Source organism: Melanotaenia boesemani, chromosome 22 (genome assembly GCF_017639745.1).
Source record: "Melanotaenia boesemani isolate fMelBoe1 chromosome 22, fMelBoe1.pri, whole genome shotgun sequence".
Classification (NCBI taxonomy): Eukaryota; Metazoa; Chordata; class Actinopteri; order Atheriniformes; family Melanotaeniidae; genus Melanotaenia; species Melanotaenia boesemani.
In genome coordinates, this window is record NC_055703.1 from 7,914,383 (window position 1) to 7,940,113 (window position 25,731).

At 40.0% G+C, this 25,731-nt stretch overlaps 2 protein-coding genes across 4 annotated transcripts in view; both read left to right on the forward strand.

The window, feature by feature from the left end:
* The window catches only part of ches1 (checkpoint suppressor 1), a 79,614-nt gene extending 70,344 nt beyond the window's left edge, over positions 1-9,270 (forward strand). For both annotated transcript variants that reach the window (XM_041975908.1, XM_041975909.1), the window contains exons 5-6: positions 2,768-2,876; positions 5,367-9,270. In XM_041975908.1, the coding sequence (XP_041831842.1) occupies positions 2,768-2,876; positions 5,367-5,919 (662 nt within the window). In that variant the 3' untranslated portion in view covers positions 5,920-9,270. The remainder of the gene's footprint in view (positions 1-2,767; positions 2,877-5,366) is intronic.
* Positions 9,271-11,078: 1,808 nt separating this feature from the next.
* On the forward strand, positions 11,079-20,168 carry gtf2a1 (general transcription factor IIA, 1). Of its 2 annotated transcripts, none has more exons than XM_041976392.1 (10): positions 11,079-11,301; positions 12,778-12,879; positions 12,974-13,148; positions 13,257-13,321; positions 15,976-16,051; positions 16,148-16,272; positions 17,649-17,747; positions 17,856-18,155; positions 18,230-18,319; positions 18,496-20,168. In XM_041976392.1, exons 1-10 carry the CDS (start codon positions 11,272-11,274, stop codon positions 18,601-18,603), a joined length of 1,170 nt encoding a protein of 389 aa, XP_041832326.1. In that variant the 5' UTR covers positions 11,079-11,271; the 3' UTR covers positions 18,604-20,168. The 2 variants fall into 2 exon arrangements, with proteins under 2 accessions (XP_041832326.1, XP_041832327.1); XM_041976393.1 differs by having other exon boundaries at positions 17,859-18,155.
* The last annotated feature ends 5,563 nt before the right edge of the window (positions 20,169-25,731 follow it).

Consider the following 25,731-nt stretch of genomic DNA (forward strand, 5'->3'; position numbering starts at 1 on the left):
AGGAAATTTAAACATCTTTTTATTATTATTATTTCTTTTTATTAATTCTCCCTCAAGTAGGTAATCTTATTTATTAGTCCACAAGCTAATTCCTCTGGGTAAAATAAAGTGTTATTCAGAAATATCAGGGAACAGCTTGGACATTTTTAGGGAATGTGCTCCTTTAGTATCTTGCTGAGAGTTAAAATCACCAATAAATATGTTGGTCTTGTTGGTTTTATCCAAGCAAAATAAACAAAGTATAAAAGTGCCACTTCATCTGTTTTGTTGTTCATGCTAAGCTAAGCTAACCAGATTAATCTCTGTATTTATTATGCATTTGAAAGAAATGTGTTACTTTACCATATCGCTTAATTTATAAATCGCCACTTTCAAATCAACAACAGTGCTGAACAAAGTGCACCACAGTGAAAATAATTAAGACAGGCCAGCAATCAAATATAGCAATAATAATAATAATAATAATAATAATAATAATAATAATAATAAAATTGCAATACAAATAATAAAGGAGTCTAAGAAACCATAAAAATCAATAAAATCACAGTCAATGTCTCACTCTTCATTATGAATGTATGCTTCAAGTCTAACATATTTCATTTTTTCTTTCACTGTAATACTTTTATACTCTTAATCGAAAGATTTGAGCCATAAAATGATTCAGTATCGCTCCACATCAGCTCACTGGAAACTTTAGCCTTTCTTTTAATTCATTCTCTGTCATTTTTCCCCATTTGAACATTGCCAGCAGTATAACTCCTGAACCTTTTTTATTTCTTTGATTTTTAAGTCCACATACTTGCTATATAATAGCAAAATCCAGTCTGATTCAGACATCTTGTTTAACTTTACAAAAAAAAGAAAAAAATCCCCTTAAAATTTGAACTTTTCTTGAACTGCACATATATTACATTTTAAAACTAAAATTGGTGTAAGAGCTGCTTGCATTCTTGCGTTCACCAGCTGATAAATTGCTTCAGGGATGTAAACCCTGATATTCAACTGTCCCAACAGATTTTCAAGTCCAGGCAAGTGGGCCTCTGGAGGATATACAAGGATTTGTCACAAAGCTGCTCCATCATCTTGGCTGTGTGTTGCACCTCTGACAGGGATATCTGTACATCATATCTGTGTGGTTTTCTCAGTGACCTCTCTGTATTCACACTTTCCTCCGACATGATGACCATAGTAGCTAATAATGAACCATACCAGTTTCTTGCTGTTTTACTTGGAAGTGTACAGATTCATCCGTTTTTGTTTTTGTTTTTTTTTTACTTTTCAGCCTGTATTTACTCATGTGGCATGCTAACACAAATATAAAAAGAACTCATATTAATCCATCATATGTTTGCCATCTATATTGGTGGGCCTGTAGTTGAAATTCTTTGCTTTAGGCTGTGTGATTGGCTGGTTAGCTATTTGTGTTAACAAGCAATTACACTAATAAAGTGGCTATTGAATCTATTTAGAGAACTTCACGTGGTATTTAGATGTAATGCTCCAGATTCATATCAGGTTTTTTTGTTGAATAAAAAAAAATATCTTGTTTGAACTATTTGCGGTTAGGATCAACCAATAAATAGAATTTTATCATTTATGGTTATACATATTTTTGTGATTATACATTATTTATTATATATGATGTAGATTAAAACATAAATTTAATTTGAAAAACAAAATATTGTACGATACCACCAAATAGCAGTATAAATGTTCAACAGGTTCCTGTTTCACAGAGTTTAGTATTATGGTGCAGATAATCGAATATGTGACGGCCTTGTGTGGAGACGCTAGGTCTCAGGAGGGTAACTCAACCCTGGTCTGATCTGGCAGGTCTACTGAGGGTCTCTTGAACAATTCACTCTGACATTTACAGCAGTCTGAGAACATAATTAAAACATATGCATGCTTTTCTGAATTGTCAGTAGATCACCTCCAAGTCGATGGAGGTAAAAGAAAATTGTGTTAGTCTGTCAATTAGTCAGGAAGTTTATTCATTTATAGCAAAATGAATAATCTCACTTGTTCAAATGTTGGACAAAACAAACACTCAAGTCAGAACCACTAATCACCTCATTTGCATCATTTAATAACTATTTGTTTTCATGATCAAATCACTGTGAAGCTTTTAGGAAAATAATAATTTTACTGGGTGTTTCTAAGCCAAAACATTTGAAGCTAAATGTACATTTGTGGCTGTTTTTGTTGCTGTTTCCTCGCATTTTTACTTGAGTCACGGGAGGAAAGTATTTGCTGGCGATCTTTTAAGGTAAATATATGATATTTGCTGTTGTTAAGAGGTGAAAGCAGTTGTATGTGTATAAGTTTGTACTATAATTCAACTCAGTGCCTTGAATAGGTCGTTTTTGATTAAGTTACAAACCAAACAAATGCATCACTCAGTTTGTAAAGTCTGCAGAATCCCCCTTTAGGTTCCAGCAGCGGCTGTTCAGCCCACAGCATCAGACAGACTGGATTTAGCCGAGCCCAGCGGTCGTTGGTAATTGAATGAATCACAGCGGCCTTAACTCATTTATGACACTTTCCCGCTCAATTTAACCTCGCCTTGCTCATCAATATTGCCCAGTTGGTCTCCTCGGACAGCCGGGGAATTCTCATTGAGCCGTTCCCGCCATCTTATCGAGGTCCAATAAAGTTTGGGAGGCACTCCCTCTGTTTTTCTGAAACAGAGTTGCACATGGCTGATATCTAAATAGCTTCTTTTTCAAAGCTTGTAAGTTTTCTGCTGCTTTTTTTTTCTTTTTAGTTCCCCGTGGAGTGATTCAAAATGGCGCCCGTGTCAGGAGCCAGGCCCTCTTCCCGGTTATCCGACCCCTGCCTGTGAGCCCTGTGGGGAGCAGAACCTCGGCCATTAGGTTGGTAAACTTTACTCCTGTTGCCCTCAACCGTATAATTAATGCCAACCAGGGTTTTCCCTGCACAAACACATCCCCTTTCTGACACACCTACACACACACACACACACACACACACACACACACACACACACACATTCACAAAAACAGATGCGTCACCAAAATTTTCCACTGATAGTTTATATAATTACATCTTTATTATGTAGAAAAGTCGGAGGCTTTTACACGATCCCAGCTGTGTGGAAACATTTCATCCAGGTGTGTTTATAGAACCATCTCTCACACACAAACAGGTTTATTAGAGGGAGAGGCCTCATGATTCAAAGAACATTGTGCAGCATGCATGGACATGCACATCCATCACAAGAGCATAAGAGTATGATGGTCTGCACCGCATAATGAATTAAACATACCCAAAGGCTCACTAAAGGTATGCAGTGAATATTTGATCACTGTGAGGGGTGCATGTTTTTCTTATAAGATATTAATATGCTAACTCTCTAGTTTTGAAGGGAAGAAGGTCTTGAGGAGAGCTGCTGATGCTCCTGGTGATTTATGAGTTGCCAGGATACCCGCCCCTTTCTGACGTAGCTAAATGGTCCTCTAGAGTTGTCACCATGTCAGGGGCGGAGCCAGAGGGGTGGTCCAGGTGGGCACTCGCCACCTCTGAACTCTGCTAGGACACCCCAGGTGCTTGATTGATTGACAGGTCACTGGGAGAAGAGGACAGAAACATCTTTCCAGACATGAATCGATAGTCACTGCACCAGTCTGAAGGAAATTTTAAAGTATTTTCCTAATCAGTTGTCTCTTAAAAATATTGACATTTGGCTGCAGATTTTGTCCCTGTGCAGGTACAACTACCAGCCTTATGAAAAGTATAAACCAGATGTTAGCATGAAGCTATGTAACAATGCTAATGTAGTCATATGATAGCACAGGAAGTAGGTTGAAGACAATTTGAGGAAACCATGTCATATTTTATTTCATATTTTTATCAGTGAGTGTATTTAGGGAATACACATCAACACAACATACACACAACTCAGTTAATCAAGATTTACACATTGGAGCTGAATAAAAACTATAAAGAATACTCAAAGAGTACCTCAGTGTCCAAGTTAATTGGTGCTGACTCAAGGTGCATTTGCACCAGAAAGTCTGGGGAAGTTTGTTCAGTTGAGCAGGGAATTCTGAAAAATTCACACCTGTTAAGTTTGCTTTCACACCGCACTTTACTGAAGCAGACCAAACCATAAATTCCAACTGAAAACCTAATAACGTTTTCACCAGAGTCTGTCAGTATGAGCAGCAGGAGAGGCAGCGACATATCCAGCATGTTGCGCTACAACGCTTCTTACATCACTTCCTTTCTTTGGTTCACTGGATGGTCCGTTTCAATTCAAACTGCAAGCAAACCACACCAAAGTGACTTTCTAAGTGAACCAGAACCCCGGATTTCAAGTGGACCAAAGTTTGCTTAATTGGCCCACACCAAAGTGCAATTGTGGATTCACTGTAGTCCACATGAACCATATTATCCATGGAAGCGGACCAGGGTTTGTTTAAAGCGGAACAAACAGCGCCAGTGTGAATGCATCCTAAGCTAGAGATACATGATCCAGTTTGAACAAGGCTGGTAGTTTATTTTGTAGTTAAAAGTAAACTGTGGCATACAAGTGTGGAAAAATCTAGCCTGTAGCCAGTCCTCTTTGTACCGGAAAATAGGAGAATGGAGAGAAAGGGAGATTTTTCTGACTTTTCTGTAAAGAGGAAGGACACAGTTCAGACCCAAACCCCAGAGTCAGCAGGTCGACCGCTTCCTTCAGTGCGCCTCATAAGTCGTGTTCAGACACAAGGATCCAGTCTACCACTACCAGATAATAAGAAGCCATTGATCCCCTTACTACCACAAACTGCACCCCAAAACAACGAACTCACATTTCTATGCACCTTTCTGAACTTCTGAGATTATTAATGTAAAGATTATTACTTATGTCTCTCTAATATGACCCAGTTATCACAGCAGTTTATGTGAGTGTGTGTTGGAGAGAGCAACACCATAATTTCCTTACTTAGTATGTGACCCCCAAAAAAACCTGATAGTCATACCCACCCTGTGTCCCCCCCATGTATAAAGTCTAGCTGCACCCTGTGACTTTCTGACTTTAATTTTCAAGGTTTCTTCTTCTTTTCTTTTTTTCTGCTGAGCAAGTTTCTAAACATTACAGGGTGAACAGACTCTGTCAATAATCAGACAACAAATCTGCTCATTTCTACAGCAAATGGCTTTAGAGGTTTTCATCTGAGTGGACAGACGTGCACATGAGACCATGGGGGCTATTTTAGGGTGACAGATTATCTCCTGAACTTTTTGTGCTTTCTGGCCCAATGCAGAGTGAAGCTTACACAGGCAGGCGGGCCACCTGGCTGGTAGCGTGACAGCAGGAGTAACAACATTTTCTCCTGCTCTGTGTTTACTTTATGCAGATCATCCCTGGGAGATTATCTAACCCGAGGACAGGACAGTCCATCCTGCTATTCGCCTCCGCCCTGCGGCGAGGACCTCCAGGACGACCACACTTACAGCACCGCCAAGTCTCCCAGCAGGCTGTGCTCCTCCCAGGTCGAAGACTCTTCCTCTCCTCTAGACGACGATGACATCATCGCCGTGGAGATCCAGTCGGACGTTAAGCCCGAGCCCAGGGAGATCCCGCTGGATTCACACATCCCCACTGCCGCCGCTGCCGCCTACATTTCCCAGCAGCCCCTGCGCGGACAGAGACGTAGCTCAGGGGCGGGGGCTGGGACTCTGCCGGGCAGCAGTTTGCCCTGGACCAAAAACCGAGCGAGGGGCATTAGCGACACACTGCCGCTAAAGAAGCGGCGCGCGGTGGAGAAACCGCCGGAGAGCGACGATGAGGAGATGAAGGAGGCAGCGGGGTCACTGCTCCACCTGGCGGGGGTCAGAGCCTGCCTCAACAACATCACAAACCGCACCGCCAAGGGCCAGAAGGAGCAGAAAGAGGCCCTGAGAAACTAAAACACACACAGAACAAATACTGTCATGCAAAACACACACACACACTAACACACACACTTACAGTACAATACACAAATAGGTCAACAGGTAACGTTACTACAGCATTAATCTGAACAGACACTTGTCATCTCCCTCTATCTATCTGCAGGGCATTAGGTGAATCCTACTTATTTGTGGCAATATCAAAAATCTATGTTTTCCTACATGTTCAGCAACACTAACATCAGTGGGTATTTCTCATGTTGTCTTTGTTTTTGTTGTTTAAAAAGGGGATGAAAGCCATAAAAAAAAGCATGTTCTGTCACTAATTTGGACAAGCCGAAAAAAAAAAAAAAAAATGACAAGAGTCCCACCGAGGAGCACAGCAACAAAGAAGTGGCTGTTTTTCTTTCTTTTTTCTTTTTTTTTTTTTTTTTTTATTTGGCTTACCTGTTCGTTTCCACGTGAACCTGTAGCAAATCTCGCAGTGATGCCCGGCAAAAGAGGGGCGGAGACTCGGGAGGCTCCCGAGCATCACTCTCCTTTACACCCACGAGCACAAATGTGAGACTGTGCCAAAGATACGGGGTTGCTTCATGTAGCCGATGCGACAGCTGACGAGAAATCTTTTTCTTTAAATAAAGCAAGCGAAGACATAGTAGTAAAAAGCTAGAGAGAGTGACATTAAGTGTCAAATAAATGTAAAACCCAATGTGATATATAATCATGCACTTAAGATTATTTTACGCCACTTATACTAAAAGCATCATGGGTAAAGACGTGGATTATTTCAAGAGCACTCATAGTATTTAAGATAAATATATTGAAATAAAAAAAGGTCATGTTTATCACCATAGAGATGGATAGTGTGCCGGGTCTGAGGCAATATCTCCTTCATTTTGTTGTTGTTGCATTAATGTAAACATCCCAAAACGTTTCTCAGTAAAGCTGTCCATAGACGTAGACACCTGGCCTAGATATCATAGCTACCAGTAGCTGCCACAACCTTCCTGCTTATCTGACACTGTCCAAGAACTCTATACATGAACTGTGGGTTTCAATTTTTCTGTTCGTGTCTGTTTACCCTCACTCTACCCTCATAAAGATATAAGCAATTTGTCCTGTGCGGACAACTCTGTAAAAAGGTTAGAAAATATTTTATTTTTTTCCTTTCTTAATTGAAGCAATTTGACCTGCAGGACTTTCTCAGTTATATTGCATGGGTGCTTGTAAATAAGATAAAAAGCAAATCTTTTTTATTCAAAGATCATGTAAGATAAACGATGTATTTAGCATGAAGCATGACTTATTTTCATATAAACCTTGATCCTAGGGGAAAGAAAAAAAAACTTTTTTCCGCTGATTCTTATACCCGTGGTTATATTGGATTTTTTTTTTTTTTTGTTTTTGTTTTTTTTTTTTTAGTTTGTTTGTTTTTTGTTCTTTTTCATTTAATTTATCTTGAGCGGGCTTTCAAAGACACGTCTTCAGGGAGGAATGAGGAAGATCACTCTGCAATTAGATGCCCACCCACCCACCCTCCCCTGCCTTGTCCTCTCCTTCCCACACCCCCTGAGGGTGCCACCTCTGGGCTTCGGGTTCAGGCTACGTAGGCCAGCCAGCAGAATCACCTCTCAGGGGATGGGCTTCCGTCTTCTTCTGCCTGTACAGTGATTTTTAGGTGTTCAGTGTTACCCGCCGGTGTTATTTAAGAACACGTCTGTGGAGTGTGTGAGTTTGTGTGCCCAAGAACACACACCCTTTAACATTGTGCCTGCCTGCCCTCTGTATCTCTGTTGCCATAACAGAGTGTTGCCTGTCTTTATTTATAACAGTATTTTTTTTTCTTTTCGTTTTGTTTTTTCTCAAAAGTGTGTAAATGTACATGTGTCTTTAACTCTCCATCAACATTGTTCAGTGTAAATGTGCAAATCAGATGGGCATGGAAAACGTTGTATGTGTCCTGAATGAAACTTCATATCCAAAAACAAACAAAAAAAAAAAAAAAAAAAAAAAAAAAAAAACACAAAACATGGCTACCTGGAAGTTAGATGTCATGAATGACCAGTTTGTTTTTCTAATTTGCAAACAGTATTTTAACCCATTGTTTTTTAAACAAAAAAGGAGAAAGAAAAAAAAGACTTGCCGTTGTGGATGTCAAGCCTGCAAGAGCCCAATCTGATGATCAGAGGTTGTTTTGTTTTTTTTGTTTTTTTATCTTCAATGTTTTGCCACTCTGCAAGACGTGTGCACATCCCACCTCATGACATCAATTTGATTGCAACATGTTGATGTAGACTGGCTTAACAGGGATGCATGAATGTTAATTTTTTTATGCAGCAGTCAAGAGGAAGCAAGCTTCATGGGTGCAAACATGGGCTGGGTTTGTTTATAGCAGCAGAGCCAGACGAGGTTTTTGTTCAAGCTGAATAGATGCTGAGCGATTGTCAGCGAGCCAAGCGGGAAAACAAAATGCATGTCCCAAACGCTGGTACAGTCCTTTTCGCCACCTGTAGCATGCATCACCGGCTTTGCATTCTCTATCCATGCCAACGTATTTAAAAAAAAAAAAAAATAGGAAGGAAAAAAAAATAGGAAACAGCGTCAGTGTTGTGGTTGTGTGCCATCCGTCTCCTTGTCTGATATCTGTCTGAGTGCCCTCATGGCCCGGGTCAAGCACTCTGCTGTGTTTCATATAACAATTCAGTGTTGTGACGAGTTTGGCTGGCATGTTGCTTTAGCAACCATCTTTTTTGTCCTCTGGCTCACTTGTCAACATGCAGGAAAGATGGACTCCTGGCCTACAAGTACGAGTCTTTAACGCCTGCGAAGAAAACCCACAACACTGCCTGAAAAGCCCCCGAAACAAAACCTGCCAAACAAAAAGAAATTGTTGCCATTCTGTTGTATGCTTTTTAAATTTGCTGTCTCTGATAAAAACGACCTACAATACTGCCATGTTTAGTTGTTTTTATCTCTTTTCAGTAACTGTCTGAGCTGAGTATCAGAAAGCCATAGGTTAGAGATGTCAAAATGAGATGTGATGCAGAGTACACCCGGGTATTCTTTTGTTTTTGTTTGTTTTTTTGTTTGTTTTTTTTCTTTTATCTTTTAGTAAATGTTCAGTTTTTCTCCTTATTGTGCAATCACATTGCCAAAGAATGATTTCGAGACCTATTTCATCACTACATGTAAATATCAACGTTGTCCAATACCGTGGCAAAAAAAAAATATATAAATGTTGTTTTTATTTTTGTTTTCCATTTTCTGAAAAACTACAATGATGTTTATGTGATGTATTGTCTTCCAGTTGGTTGCAATAATAAAAAAAAAAATAAAATAGAATAAAAAAATATATATATACAAGTCGGAGATGAGACATTTGGCTGCTCTTTTTTCCTGGATTGCTGGTTCCCATTCCCAGGAATGCTGGTTGGTAGTTCTGCACGATTTCCTCAAGTCTAAAGTTAAATATGGTAAAGGATTACAAGAAAGCACATTGCCCTTTCTCATACCCCCCTCCCTCACAGCGCACAGCATGACAGCAACCCCCCCTCCATTTACTGGTGAAGTGCTAGCTTTGTGAGACTGGAGACTCTTTAATTTGCTCTCAGGTCTGACCTCAATCATTAACCTCACATATTCCCATCAACAAGGGTCTTATCATAGCATGGCTCCTCTGCCAGTTAATTATTCATTTACTTCCTCTAATCATTTAAGTTCAATACTTCTGATTAAAGCAACCCCCCTCACCCCCCCTTTCTTTAAGGGGGAGAAGTAAAAGAGTTAAGTGTGCCAAAGAGTTCCTCTGTGTCTTATCAATCTGAGTGGTGCCATTTCAGAGCCGAGTGGCAGTGGAAACCCATTCATAATTGAAGCAGAGACCAGCTTAATCTTGAGCCAGTGCCTCCCCTGTGCAGCACGCTCCCACCACAACACAACTGGAGCTAGCAGCTCCTCAGTTGCTATGCAACTACAGCAAAGAGGAGGGGAGGGGAGGGGGGGGGAAGAAGAAGGGGGAAAAAAGTGTGTTCTCTAGATCTTTAGAGGGCATCGTATTACTCTGTTGCAGAGAGCGAGGCTCAGAGGTAAATGACAGTGTGCCCCTGCTTTGGTGCTTTGATCACATCTAAAATATGTACAAGCACAGATCAGCCACGTCTCTAGTCGTTTTTCCACTTTTACGAGTGAATTGAGAAGCATGTCCTCAGTGGGGTCAGGTAAGCTTTTGATTTCATCTCAGTTGGATGAATTCAGCAGATGGCCTTCTGTTTGAGAGAAGCCACACTCACGTGTTAGGTGTTGTAGAGATTGCGATGTGAGTTACCTAGTCTATTATCATCCACATCCACAAAATGACCAGCCAAGCAAGTTTCCATGGAGACTGAAGTGGAGGTAACATTCTCTTGTCAGCTCAAATTTATTGCTAAGCTTTATTGTTGTTATTTTTATTTATTATTTTATCTTGTTTTTTGGAAATTCTATCTAATAATCAGGGCAAGTGATTTTTTTATATTAACCAAACGTTATGGATGCTGCTCACTGAAGAAAAATAGACCCAAATCTATTTTTGTTGCATATCTTTTAAAATAGTTTAATGCTATACCATATGAATTACTTGTGTGAGTGTGTGTTTGTGTCTTGGAATTGGAAAAAGAGAGCATGTCCTCCAATGGTGTTATGTGATCACACTCTTGTGGCAGTATCATGTTATTACATGGAACATTATGTGGAAGCACACACATATCAAAAGTATGTATTTATACGGCCATTAAGTGAAAGTGCAAGAGTGGGGCCTAAAATCTGACCACCCCAACTACAGACAATCAGATCCTAAACATATTATATCTGGGTAGACTTCAAATACCCATATGTTCTTCTCAATTAGAACATATCTACTAATGTGCGGAAGGTTTTTTCCGGTAGGTTGGGCTTAATTCCTTTGATCGCTGTTATTATTTACAGTCAGACTAATTGAAATAACAAGCTCACGCAGCATTAACAAGCTAATGTCTTAAGTTCCACCTGTATTTACTGCTTAACATATTTAAACTACATTTCCCAGCAGTGAATGCGCTGATTAGTCATCACATTCCGCACCAAATCTCGCGCTATGTGCCACTTGACCCTGCCCTATGTCTCGCGCACTCGCAGCTCCATCGCTCAGTATATAAAGCAGGACAACGACTGAAGGAGGACGGCTGGGGAGTCGCAGCCTGGGATTGTAAATAAGACCGATAAAACTGTGTTTTATTTACAAACGTGATGCCGGCTGTTTTAAAATACTGTTCCCAGTTATTTTAAGTCTTTTTTTTCGTAATTTTTGGCTCTGTTTCTCGCCTATTGCCGTGTGGTTTTTACACTACGCGTATAATGGCGAGCTCGGCTAACTCGAACCCAGTGGTAAGGATCAATCTCTAAGGACTGTCAGCGGGGGAAAATGGGGGTAAAGTTGATAGAAACATGTCGACGAGCTGGTTTTATTTATTGCAGTAAAAATGGGTGTTTTAACCAACACGTCACTGTTATGTTTATTAAAAAGAAATACTTTTTATAGCCAATGAGCCATTATGATCAGTTTTCGAAACTAAACCTCGGAGGAAACAATTTAGAGGGGAAATGGTTTACTTTGCATAAAGGGGGCCTTTTTTCTTTCTAAAACTAAATTATATGTGAAAATTGTGTAAGTTTAAATTCTAATAAGGAAAATGCTATTTTTAATTGAGGCTTAATGTCATGTTGAAAATTCATGGCTTCTTGAGGTTGGCTGGCTCATTGTGGCTGAGAGGCTTTCGTATGATTAAATTAATTTAGATTATCGGTATTTGACGTGTGTACTGTTAATGTAGCAAAGACCCAACTCTTTGTCTAGCCATATTAAATTTAACCTAAATACATAATATCGCCAAATTTATTAAATACATATGTACCCAAAAGCACAGTCTCCATCCACTGCGCCCGAATTACGCTTAACTTTCAAATATTAAAGTGTCCTTCAGCCGAAAGTCTTCATTGCTCAGTCAGCTGCCTCATCGTTGTCCACCATTCCATGACCAGAGGGCACGAGCACCGTCCCAAACCACCTCTTTCACCCACAACATATCAAATACTGTCCTGCTCCCTAATGTCAACGCCATGCTACTTGGCAGGAAATTATGTGCTCATAAGCTGTAACACGGAAAATATCTCCTCATTCCGCCTCATATGGCTACAAGAACGAGGCTGTCGAGCGCTACCTTGCCGCTCCGTAAAATGGCTTCCACGTCTCCTCTCTCTCTCGGTTCTGGCCCTCCTCCTTTCTGCTGCCTGGTTTTATACCGCCATCTTGGCTGTCTAATATAGACTGGCCGGGATGGGACGGTGCTACACGACGCTACGTCACCGACTCTACATATAAACACCACACTGAGCTTTAAATAGTGGAGAGACAGGCCGAGGGGGAGGGAAGGAGAGACCGAGGGCTCCGCACGGCCGCGGGGGGCCAGGGCAGCGCGGTGGCTGCTCCGTCGCGTCGGTGTAGAGAATTAATATTTAAACGCTATACATTTATTGCCCAGACTCCGCCATTCATGCAGCCTGGTCCTGGGGGACGCATAGTTTTTTTTTTCAGTTATTCAGTGAAAGATGCATGGAGTAGACACGCCGCTTGCAAGGATTATACTGAAGAGTAGCAGTTTTAGAGTTAATTTACTCAAATAAAGCAACTAAACACACAAAATGCTTCCTCATGATCCCAGTTAATTCTATATAATCCAAAAATGAACCTATTTATAAACAATTACCACAATCTGGATGTTGTATTCAAACTTCCCTCTCATAAATGTTTGTTGCTTTAATTTTTAAAAGAATAAAATTTTCTTGCATTTGCTTCCATTATAGCCTAAATTATATAAGTCTGTGATTGAGGATGTTATCAACGAGGTACGAGAGCTGTTCCTGGATGAAGGAGTGGACGAGCAAGTTCTACTAGAGCTGAAAACGGTAACTAGTGTTGTTCCTAAAAGCAGCAGGTAGGAAGAGGAGGGGGGCGATGCTGCTGTGTTTCTGAGCCTATTGTCTTTGTGTGATGTTGCAGCTATGGGAAAACAAACTATTGCAGTCTAAGGCGGTGGAGGGCTTCCACACAGAGGAGCAGGCAGCCCTGCAGGCTGCTCAGCAGCAGCAGCAGGTTCAGCATGTCCAACAAGTCCAGCAGGTGACTCAGCCGGCACAAACCCAGCAGGTCATCCTGCCCCCTCAGCAACAGCAAGGTGAGTTGGCGCAGATGCATGAAAAAAATGCTAGTTTTAACAGTTTAAACATGTCTGCCTTAGAAGTTGATGCTCAGTCAGTGAGTGATATGTTATTTCTCTTTCCAGCTCCCCAGCAGCAAGTCATAGTCCAGGAGTCAAAGATTCTGCAGCACATGAGTGCAACGGGGATGGTGAGCTGATTGCATGCATATAAGATGAATGAAAGTGTTTGGGGTTTAATGCTGATCGGAAGAACATGCAGTAATGTAATCTGTTGTCTGACGCAGCAGATGATGACTGAGATAAGCCTGCAGTTAGGGCGTGTGTTCCAGTTCCCTTTGCTTTTGCTGTCTGCATGTGATTGTTTTCAAATTCCTTTTGTTTTGGTGGAAATAAGAACTTCTGGAGCAACACATACACTGAAAATGTCTGATTTGACGATGGTTGTGTTGGCATTTCAGCCACACACACACACACACACATTAATCCGATGCCAACCGAATCAATGCAGTCGCATTAGCACACTAATACAGAGTAGTTGTGGGCCTTTATATTATTAACTGTTCAGAGAAATTGGACACATCCTCTCATGAAATGAGTAGCGTGACTGTCCAAGTTCTTCTCCTTTTATGCTAATTTTTTTTTTCACATCATCTCAGCCACGAGAACACAAGCTCCCTCTGACCATGTGCTGGTGATTTTAATGCTTGATGCACATTTTTATGACATGAAGGAAACTAACTGCAGAGGGAAGTAGATTTGTGTCTGGTGATGCTGCAATGATGTTACAGAGGTACCAGAACTAGTCTGGTACTTTAGCACAGCTAAACCCTCTCAGTAACGCCGCCTGTTAAATAAGCTTTAATGTGTAAAAAGTCACATTTTTTATCCACCACTGATGCGTTTACACAACCATGCCATGCTTGATGTGTCAGCAGGAACTGTTTTGTTGGCGTTACTTGTGAAAGAACTGCATAAAGACTTTATTCACCCTCTTTTAAAAAACCCACTTTTCTGATTGAAAAGTGAGGAGGAGGACGTATTCTGGCACCGTGCTGGATCTCTGGCGTGCAGATTTTACGCCGGAAAAAACAAACCTGACAATTTAATATCTTGATGTGTGCTAATATTGGCTAGTGTCATGTTGAGTTAATCTATGAATGGTAGGAGAGGAACGCTGCTTTGCCCTCAGCCAGATATATTACTAACCATTCAGACGTTGAGCAGGGCCTGGCTGGGAGCTTGGACCGATGCTAGACTGCACATATGAGGCAGCAGAGACGTTAATGAATAGCTTGTAAACATGGGTTACGGTATGCCAGTTTTGTTAGAGGGGTGGAGGGTAAATTTGTACCGTTTTAATCGGCATTTTAAGATACACACTCTGTCTGCTGGTGGGAGTGACCTCACCTGTGCATGTGCATCGTGGGCAGAGGAGAATTAAACCGTATGACCACGTAGTGTCAGAAAGGACATCCCGTCTTTGAGATAAGATAAATAACATCAGGCTGTTTAGCTTTAGATGTTTAGATTGTGCAAAAAATATGATGTGTTATTAGAAACGGGATGTTCTGTTGTTTTGGAGGGGATATGGACCACATTAGACCAGGTTGTGCTGAAAAACCACAAGACTTAAGTTGCTCAATCCTGGACTGAATTTTTTTTACAGAGCATGAAGATTCATTAACACACAATTTCTGTTTTGTAAAACCTTTATTCTATTTATAAAAATGCACACAAGGCTTTTATTTGTTTAAATTTATAGTTGGCTTCTAGACCTCTTCAGGTCTAGTTTAACCTTATTGCAAAGAGATTTAGTACTTTAGCCTCCCGCTGACCTTTCTCGGTATTACTGCTTTAACCAGTTTGGCTAAATCTGTAGTTGGTCAAGGGCCAAAATGGCAGATAATTTGCTATTAAACAGCAGCCTTTAATTTCAGTTTTCAATCACATGTTTCAGGTTAAAGTGGAAATTAATTTTAATCTCCTGAGGGACAACAAAGTCTAGTCTAAAAAGTCACTTTCTATCTGAAAATGCACCACATCAACTTCTGTTTCAGTTAATAACATGCAGATGTGTGTGGGAGAAATGTCACATGTCTGCTGTCTAAAATACGCCATGAAGCACCGTATATAAGCCTTCCCTAGTGCTCAGGGAGGTGTTACCTCATCTGGTTGAGCAGCTGCATCGTGTACAGTGGCTGCCTTAAAATGACTTTCCCATTCATGACCATGAAAGCAGTGTTTTGTTGCGCCGCCTGACAAACATTTTTCCTGATGCAAAACACCACCAGAAAAGGTCCAATCATCACCTCATCACCATGATGAGTTCAAGCTTCATATCTGCTGTAAGAGCTGAAAGACTTATATAAGGTAACAAAAAAAAAAATCCTGGGGGGTCTGATATTTCATCTTGCTTTAGCTCCTGATTCTCTAAACTGAGAGCTCTGTCTGCTGGAAAGCAGGAATGACCAAAAAAAATCCTCTTAATGTCACTAAGTGGGCATGTTTTTTTATTTGATCAATGCTTCTGTTGTGAAGGTCATTAGTCGTTGAGGCTCGATTCATTAGCTTTTTCTTAAATCCTGCTATGACATTATGAAGCTCCATTAGCAGTGGTTGGTTTGCACCGTGAAGTTCAGACCGGGAAATGCTCGTCAGGTAGGACAATCTGACAATTGTCATAGTGAAGTGAAGCCACTAAAGTCAGAAATACCTGAATGTTTATTTTAAGTCTGAAGGTTGTTCAGTCTAGTTTTTCCTCAAGCCTTTAAATCTTCAGCTTCTTTATTATTTTGCCGCCGTATGATTACTAATGTGTGTGATTTCCTCTTTTCACCTCTAGAGTGCAGCAGCTACCGCAGCAACCCTTGCTTTGCCCACAGGGGTCACCCCTTACCCACAACTCATCACCAGCCAAGGTAAACTCATTTATCTCTGCAGTAAAACATGAAGAACTCATCCGGGGTTAAAATTTGATGTTAACGGTAAATGCTTCCTTGTTTTTGTGCCATCAGGTCAGATCCTGCAGGTGGTCCGCGGCCCTAACGGGACTCAGTACCTCATCCAGCAGCCTCAGCAGCAGATCGTGCTGCAGCAGCAGATGCAGCCCGGCGGAGTGCAGGCACCAGTCATACAGCAGGTACGCCACTGGGATGACAGGACATCAGCAGAGCTGCATGTAACGTCTGTATCTAGATCTCAGATAAACAAGTGGGATATTTTTTAAAAGATGGTATTTACCAGGAAATCAGAAGGATGGAAATCTGAAGGGATGCAGGCACCGTGCAGAAGTCTTGACCACACATTATCTTTTATCATTTCTGGCATATTTTACCCGTTTAACTCTACTGGTCAAGCAGCTGCACAGTCACAGCCCCTCCTTTCAACCTCTGCTGATGTCTGACTGCTGTAAAATAAAACCCCAAATATCCTCAAAACATGATCTGTTTTTACTTCATATTTAAATTTGTTTGCTCCTCTTCCCCGTTTTCCTGGAAATGTCTAAATACAATACTCATATAAAGTTGGGGATATCCAACTTCTGGGTGAATGTGAAGGCATTTCCTTCATCTCAAACAGTTTATTGAAACAAAAGCCAACAACGGTGATGAGTTGCCACGACATAAAATAACTAGTCCGTGTGTTGTCTTGGTCTGATGTCTAAATGTGGGCGGTATGACTGTTAACATAACAGCTGCCACTGAACCACAGCAATTCATGGTTCAGACATCTTTTTAATCATTGTCAGAGCATTTTATTTAATAAATAAACACTGAATAGTTGTACATGTGTGTTCAACATTTAATCAAATGAATTTCACCTCTAAGTTTTATGGTGCATGTAATGATGTAAATGTTTCCCCATTTTTTTTTTATTTTTCTTTTTAATTTTATTGATTCAAATGAGGAATGGGTTGAGGCTTTTGAAGAGTAATTTTTACTACGACGTTCTGCTTGTGACCTCAGTAGATGTATTAGATATTGTTTTTAAAGCCAAGCTAAAAACCCACGTTACAAACCTTTCATGCATTTATTTTATGGTGAATTGATATATACAGGTCAATTTTGCCTTTTTCAAATATATTTTAGTTAGTACTTTTTAATTCATTGGCTTTATAATTTTTTTATTTTCCCATTTTTAGTCTTTTTTTAATGTATTTTTTAATTTTGTCATTTTTTCCTCAAATCAGACGATTTTGTTTGTGTCAGAAATCAAAAGACAGACACAAAGATGTTGGCTTTTTTTTCTTTTTCTGTTATTTCTGTGAAGCACTTTGAGTCACAAAACGTCATGAAAAGTGTTTTATAGCTAAAGTCTGATCGATAAACCAGCAATAGTTGCATGCAGTTTAATAACAGACGGGTTTAATAAAAAATCTTCAGTCATGATGTCTATTAAAGTTTTCTACAAGCTGCTCCCTTTTCACCCTGACGGTTTAATTAAAATATTGATTTTCTTTTTGTTTTTCCTCCTATTCATTTGTTTTTTTTATTTGTTATGTCTTAATCTTTGTAGGTCCTGGCTCCTCTGCATGGAGGCCTTCCTCAGCAGACGGGAGTCATCATACAGCCGCAGCAGATCGTCTTAGCAAACAAAGTCCAAGGCAACACGCAGGTCAGAGCTCTAATCACTTATCATCTGCAAGTTTGTAAAGCATTCCTCCAACATCTTACTTGTACCAACATGTTTCCAGCACATTTAAAGTGTTCTCCTTCTTCCCAGCAGGTGATGCAAGCGGCGGCCATGGCGCCGCAACCCGGTCAAGGAGCACCAGCGGCTCAGGTGCAGTCGATCCCGCAGGCCCAGGGTGCAGCTGCACCACAGGCCCCACCACAGCCTCAGGCCCCGCAGCAGGCTCAGCCTCAGGCTCAACCGCAGGCGCAGCAGCCTCCCATGATGCTGCAGGTGGACGGCGCTGGAGACACCTCCTCAGAGGAGGACGAAGACGAAGAAGAGGAGTACGACGAAGACGAAGAGGAGGAGAAAGACAAAGACGGCGGAGAGGACGGGCAGGTCGAAGAGGTAATTACAGACACTGAAACCACGCAGCTTTGTGTTTCATCCGGGAGGTTAAATGACTTCTTTTAAACCTTTAGGAGCCTCTGAACAGCGGCGATGATGTCAGCGATGAGGAAGACCAGGAGCTGTTCGATACAGAGAATGTAGTGGTGTGCCAGTACGACAAGGTAGGAAAAGATTGCTGCTATCCAATAGCGCTAGCCGTATAACAACACTATTTGACGCTAATTCATTGCGATTAAAAGTCAACACAGCTTAATGTCCTCCGTGTGCAGACATCCGAAACCGTGTCCATCTGCACTGGACGCCCACAAACACTCATTTCCTCCCGCTTCCTCCGCAGATCCACAGAAGTAAGAACAAATGGAAATTCCACCTGAAGGATGGGATCATGAATCTGAACGGCAAAGATTACGTCTTTTCCAAAGCCATCGGGGATGCCGAGTGGTGAAGGAGAAAGCAAAACAAACCAGCGCGTTAGAGCAGGAACTCTGTAACTTCTTCTATCCAGTTAACAGACTCTTCAGCATCCTTCCATATCCTGTGACTGGATTCCTTCAGGAAGCGACTTCTGAGTCTTTTTGAGAACTCTACAAAACCCAAAGGATTGTGAGGTACTGTAAAACCTGGGTGTCATCCATGGAAAACACTCGACTAGCCTTGCGGGATGAAAACTAGCGGGGGGAGGGGAGAACCCAGGAACAGAGCATTGTTTCCCTTTTTTTTTTCTTCTTCTTCTTTTTCTTCTTCCAGGCTTCTCTGCCTTTTCCCGAGAGAATTAAAGCATTTCACATCACACAGGTGTAGTGGACCAGGGTGACCCGACCTGCCTCGCCACACGAGGTCAGGGGTCATTCCTAATAACCCCGTAGATGAGATGAGTTATCTAATGCACTGTAGTCGGTTGGCTGGATTGACTCGTATCTACTTTAAGTCCAAACTTAGTGCCACCAGTCAAAATCGCTGCCTTTTAGAAAGACCAGAATTACCTTTTTGGCTTCTATATTTTTCTTTTTTGGATCTTAGTTCGATCTCAATGTTTATGAAAATGGTGCTCCAGAGTGTTTTATGTACCGTTTAATTTTTTTTTCTTTTTAAATGTGGTCAATGAAGGGTTGAGAAAAAGGTCAAATATTAATTTAAAAAAAATTCTCATGAAGGCTTTTTTTTTTTCAATCTTCCAAATTAAGAAATACTGTTATTTTTTTCTCCCCATTTGCTTCTCTGGAGCTTCATTCCATCTTTATCCTAAAAAAAATTACAAAAACAGTACCAAAATGAAAGAATTAATTCAAGAATTGTACAAATCATCTGGAAGTTTGCCATGTTGGTGTATCTTTGTTGCTCTTATGTTTGATTTCACTGCAGCCGTCTGAAGATTTGCACTGTCAGCTTATCAATGTGTTGTGAGGTCAGTCAGTCCAGGTAATCAATAGCCACATCGTTCTCTGCTCTGTCCATTTGTGTGTGTGTGTGTGTGTGTGTGTGAGAGAGAGAGGCAGTGACTGACTGTAAAGATGTGTGTGTGTGTGTTTGCTGTCACTTTTCCCTGACAAAGGTTTTTCTTGCACACTCTGTAAATCTGAAAATGCCACATTTACAGCAGTGAGGGTGGTGTCCATTCTTTATATATTTATTGCTGAAAGTTCATAATTTTTCCTTTTTTTTTTTTTTTTTTCTTCTTTTTTAAGGCTGGAAAGCGGCACCAAACTGTGCTCTTATTATCTATTAAGTGTTCCTTTTTTTTGTTTTGTTGGCTGGACAAAAGTTATTTAACGCTGAGTTCCAAATCATTTCGTCCACCATATGTTTTTGTTTTATTCATAACTTTTAAAATGAGAATATTTTCTATCGAAGTGAGTTTAACTCGAAGGGAGGGAAGTGGGTGGGATGGAGAGGGGGGGCTGTGTGTATTTCTGCAGTTTGTTTTTAGTGCCCTGTTGCAGCAATTTGAAATAAAGTCTGTGTTTTTTGACTGCTGCGTCAGCTTGGTTGTTGGTTAAGTCGTGTGTTTTCAGAAAAAAACAAAAAAAAAAAATCACAAATAATTGATCTAATATATAAAAAAAGATTTAGCTAAATATTTTTCACATCTTCACGTATTATCCAGCTAAAATAATTTTATTTTTTTGTAATGTACATTAAAAAGGTGTCCATAAAGAGTGTTCTTGTAAACAATCCTGAGCTTTCAGGAAACAGCGTTCAGCAGTTCTTTGTGCTTTTCTCTCACTGAAATCAAACTAGTCACTTCATTTTTGAGCTTTTTCACATCTCTGGTTGTCACTTGTGCCTTTTGCATTTTGGTTTAGTCTTTTGTATCCATAAATAATGTCCATAAAAAATGTTCTTTGTTCTTATTGTGTGTTTTAACTGCTGTTCAGAGAGTGAAAGAAATGTAAGTTCATATCCAGTTAATTTTCTTAAATTTGGAATAAAACATGGTTGTGCTTTTAGGAAGTGAATTTTTTTTTTTAAATTAGTAATACCTAATATAAGTTTTTTTCTTAATATGTAATGTTCTTAAAGTGCTTTAAAGCTAAGAATGTTCTGGCTTTTTAACTTCGTATTCATGTAAGCAACTGGCTTCATTGCAGTTTACATGCACGCTTGTATGTTACCAGAGGATTCCACTAGGGGGCGCATTAGCGAAGTCAGACCTGATACTTTTTAATTTGTAGGGTGTAAACAAAACGATAAACATGGCTACTCCAGCAAGAGCAGAAAAACTACGACAGTGGTATCGTAGATGATCCGTAAACCAGTTATACTGTTTTATATCTTTGTAACAACTGTTAAATCTGCTACCATGTAGCAGGTCAACTTGTTCCCTACACTGCCACCTAGTGGTTGTTCACATATTGCAGCTTGCAAAGCTGTAACGTTAGCATCTAAAACAGTTAACCCCCAATCCTGGTCCTCAAGGCCTACTGTCCTGCAAGTATTTCATGTGTCTCTGCAACACATCTCTGACCAGCTCTCCACAAGTCTGCTATTGGGCCATTAATTTGAGTCAGGTGTGTTGAAGCAGGGATAGTGGACAGTGGGCTTGAGGACAGAGGTTGGGGATCCCTGTTCTAAAGGCTGTGCACAAACAAATGCAAAATAAGTGAGGCAGCCATGATATTAAATGATTATTTAATTAGTATTATTATTATATGATTATATTGGTCCAACTGAGTATATAAAATTATAATAAATTTGAACAAATTCTTGGTATTCAGCATGAGACAAATGTCCATTCTCATCTTTATTAATATAAATATCAGTTTGATATTTAGATTATTTTGGACTTAAAATGTCTCAAAAGAAGTCATGTTTTATAATTTGAAAAAAATGTCATTCCAAAACATTTCTTTTGCTAGAAATGGAAAGATAAATAGAAATGTCCCAATTTTAAGTGATTTCAGATTTTCAATTCATTCAGTGTTCATAACCACAAACACAAGCGAAAGATTCAATTTAATTTAGCTAAAAAAAACAAGGGTAACGCCGTAGACTACATGTCACAGGTTAAGCATAATACAGTGTAAAAACATACATTTAATTTAAAAAAAGGCAAGTTAATGATCAAATGCACATTTTTTTGGAATTTCCTCATCACCTCTATGGCAGACGGTTTTGTTTGATGGCCTTTTAAGGGTGCCCCCAACACCACCTGAAGCCCCCTTACATGTCTGGTCTCAAAGGATCAGGATGTTGGTAATGGTAATAAGGTAGTTTGTCCAAACTAATGCTTAACGTAAACTTTGCATTGCCTGTATATTAAAGTAGTAAAAACCATTTATTAAAAACAATCACATATAAATAAGGCCAAGGTATCGAGCTCTATTCAAGTCTAATGCTAAGCAGCTGCTAAAAAGACACTTGTTTTGTGTTTAGGAGCATTTAAGATTATCTGGCTCGTCGACCTTGGTGCCCCTTATGCAGTAAGAATGTGAAGGTTTTCAATATAAGTTGGGGCCAGCTGTAGACGAAGAGAGTGCACAGACAAGGAATTAAAATAATAAGACTGCAACCAAACTTAAATGAAGGGATGCATATCTTCAAAATCCCTGGGAGATGGATGAGGCTTTACCTTGGTTAAAAGACTTAACTGAGCTGATCTGTCAAATTTAAAGGAGTTGTAAAAAATAAATAAATGGCACTCTTATAATAAATCTCTCTCGTCCCCCTTGGCAACATCTTAACCCTATGTGCTTAATTTCTAACAAGGCAACATGCACTTGAAACTTTGAGACTAAATCAGCCCCAGTCTCATCGTCAGCTCCACTACTCCTTAATCCAGCATCTGATGGTTGTCAGGTTTTGCACAGCATGGGCGTTCATCCTGCCAGTCCTCTTAATTCTTACCCAAACTCACTCAATCCCTGTGTATTTCCTCTGGGGTAATTATGAGATAAAGGTGTGGTCCTGTCTGGGATTTAAGCTGAATCAGAAACTACATGAGGATTTTTGCTCTTGATTGTAAACGGGCTCTAGGCAAGCTGTTGCTTCAACAACATAGCTCACTTTAAAAAGTTTTTTTCAGTCCTGGACAGACCCTTTGAAGGAGGAATTTATCCTCCTTGCCACTCCTGAGGAGCACTCAGACATAAGAGATTGAGTTGCTTACATTGAGGCCCTGAAGATGTCTAGCTTTCTCCGCTCAGTCACTGCCAATCAGCTACACGGCAAAACAGACTTTGTTAGCTTTAGAGGAATGTAGCGACTGGGCCGGCTGGCTGTGGCATGTTGAGTTTATCTTAGTCTAATGAGAAGCTCTTTGAGCCAAGGAGTCTGTCTGTTTAAAGGAGATTCCTTCTTTTCTGTTTTGTCTCCAGGATCTTAACGAGTTTCTGCACCTGGGCACCTGAATTCATTGCCCAGAAGGCCAAAACAAGTCCTCGTTTTCCTATAGCTGTGAGCTGCCAAGCACAACTTTACTTCAAGCTTGTGTAATTTCATTGAAGAAAATATCATACTGGATGACTGACATTAACTGAATTATTGTAGCTGATTTATTGCACCATGACAAGGGAAGATGTAGCCTGTAAAATGACTTTTGCCGAATGATTCATAGCTTAGAAGCTGATGATGTTCTTTAGTACTGGAGGTTTGTGTTTGTGCCATTCTCAGCCCTGACAGAGTGAAGGATTTTGGGTAATTTTCCAACGTAACTGAACAGACTCAAGGCACTTCTCAAATGTAGAGATGCTGAGAGCAGCCATGCCTGGAGTTATTTAATTTGATTCTATTATCTTTAGATTGTAAGTTAATTATTTTATCTCAAGATCATTAAGTAAATTTTTGCTTAGGTTCATTCTTATCTTTATCCTAGCTTTAGAGATGTACTAACATGCAAAAAGGACACATTTTTTCCCCCTAGGGTTTTACATATTAGGATATTAGAGATAATCTTGTCCTTACCAGGGCTTAAAATATTGTATAAAAGCTAACCCAAAATGCAGGGCCATTATCTAAACAACTAAGTTAATTCTTACTGCTTTCAAAATAGATGCTATTGATGAAATACACTTAAGTGTACCAGGATCCCTGGAGCCTGTTCTCCATGGCTGTGGGGGCTCTAGCTGGGACCCTCCTTCACCCTCTTCTAGGTGGATGGGTGGTTGCTCCTGTGGTGAACTTCTTTGGGACTTGGGACCCTTTTTGTCTACTTCTGATATTTGGAGGAGGCCTGGATGTATTTACACAATTGCAACCATCATTAAACAAACATATTTTATTATATTTTATACTCGCACACACTCAGTCACTAATACACATGCTTATGCAGTTAATGTATTGTCTTGTAGGTTTATACTTGTTCACATTTTTTTTCAGTTTGTGTTTTTGTAGGTACTCCTGATGATTCTCTACTTTTTTTTTTTTTTTTTTTTTTTTTTTTTTTTTTTACAGTGGTTATAGGGTGTTTTTATGTTAAGTGAACTGTTAAGTGAAAGAACTATCAATCTGGGTAAGTTTATAAGACAACTTCCAAACTATTTGGAGTCTCTCATTGTACAATAAGAACGATTATTCACAACTGGAAAACAAGACAGTTGCCGATCGTCCCAGGAGTGGACATCCCAGCCAATTCCCTCCAAGGCCAGATGTGTAAAGCTCAGAGAAATTGGAAAACTACTAGAACTTCATCTCAGACTCCACAGGCCTCCGTTAGCATGTTAAACGTTAAAGCTCATGACAGTATAATTAGAAAAAATCAAAAAAGGCTCTTCTTTTTACATGAACATGGAAGCACAGCTTAAGTTTGCAAAGTACTGAACAAACCACAAGACTTCTAGAATAGTATTCTATACACATTATTACTGTATATACACTTGTTTTGCAGCTGCAGGACGTGAGCACCTTGCAGTCATTGAATGAACCATCAGCTCCTCTGTAAACGAAAGTATTCTAGACTCAAATGTGAAGCCATCTATCTGACAGCTAGAGCTAATCTGTAACTGGGTCATGTAACAAGACAATGATCCTAAATCTGGAACAGAATGACTAAAAAAGAAAAAAAAAAAACAAGTGTTGCAGTTGTCCAACGTCCAGATCTCCACCTGGCAGGATGTAACAAAGCTGTGCATAAATGATGCGTCAATCTCAATAAACTGCAGCAAAACATTCTGAGAGACAGTCACAGAGAGAATAATTATATAAAGCTTTACAATTTTCAGACAGTTTCAGTTTCTGTCAGTTTGGAAACAGGTTCACATGCAGCAGTTAATTAAAGTGTGGCAATGACAAAGCAAAGAATGTAACTTTATGTGCACTAAAAGTCCCACATTTAAACAGTAATGGGGTCATCTATAAACATGTGACTGTAGACGTCATTGGAGGACAGTTGTGCGTCAAGTTGTGTTTGTTTGAAGTCACGATTCGCATCCATACCTCTGCCGATAGATCACAGGAAGATGGTGGTTGCGACAGAAATCTGGAAGTGATGAATCTTCTTTGGAAATATTTAAATAAAATGCTGCATTCTTCCTTTACCTCCATTGCATAAGACCTGTATGTTTGTGTTTTCTATTACAGAAACCTTGAAAAAATTAAGAAAAAGTCAACAGCTCTTTGCAAGGATCAGTGCACAAGCAATTAGAACCATTCACCAAAGCCACCAAAGCTCACACAGTTGGGAAGTTTCATTTTAACTTTTAGCCAGGTATTCCTGCTAATTGGGATGAAATCTAACCATGCTGTCTACATTTAAAAAGAAAATAAAACGAGGGGCTCTTTTACTGCATGATTGAAGATCATATGTTAGATTTCCAGGATGTTTTATAAGGCGAGTAAAACTGGTTACAGATAAAACTTTGCTTCACTTCTGTTGTCACTGAAGAGCTCTCTGTGGGAGAGGAACTTGACTTTTGAAGAGGACTGTCCATGCCAACTGGCTCGTGGAATTAACGTAAAGAATGATGACACAATGCACAATTTTTTATGTTCCCAGGACTGAGAGCTGGACGGATACTTAAGGCTATTCCAAATGTTGTAACGGAAAGCTCAGCTTCTATGAACGGTCCTTTTCATGATTCTCTTCCCACTGTTTTTGAGTTTAGCAACCTAATCTGGTGTCAGAGAGGTGCATCGCCGG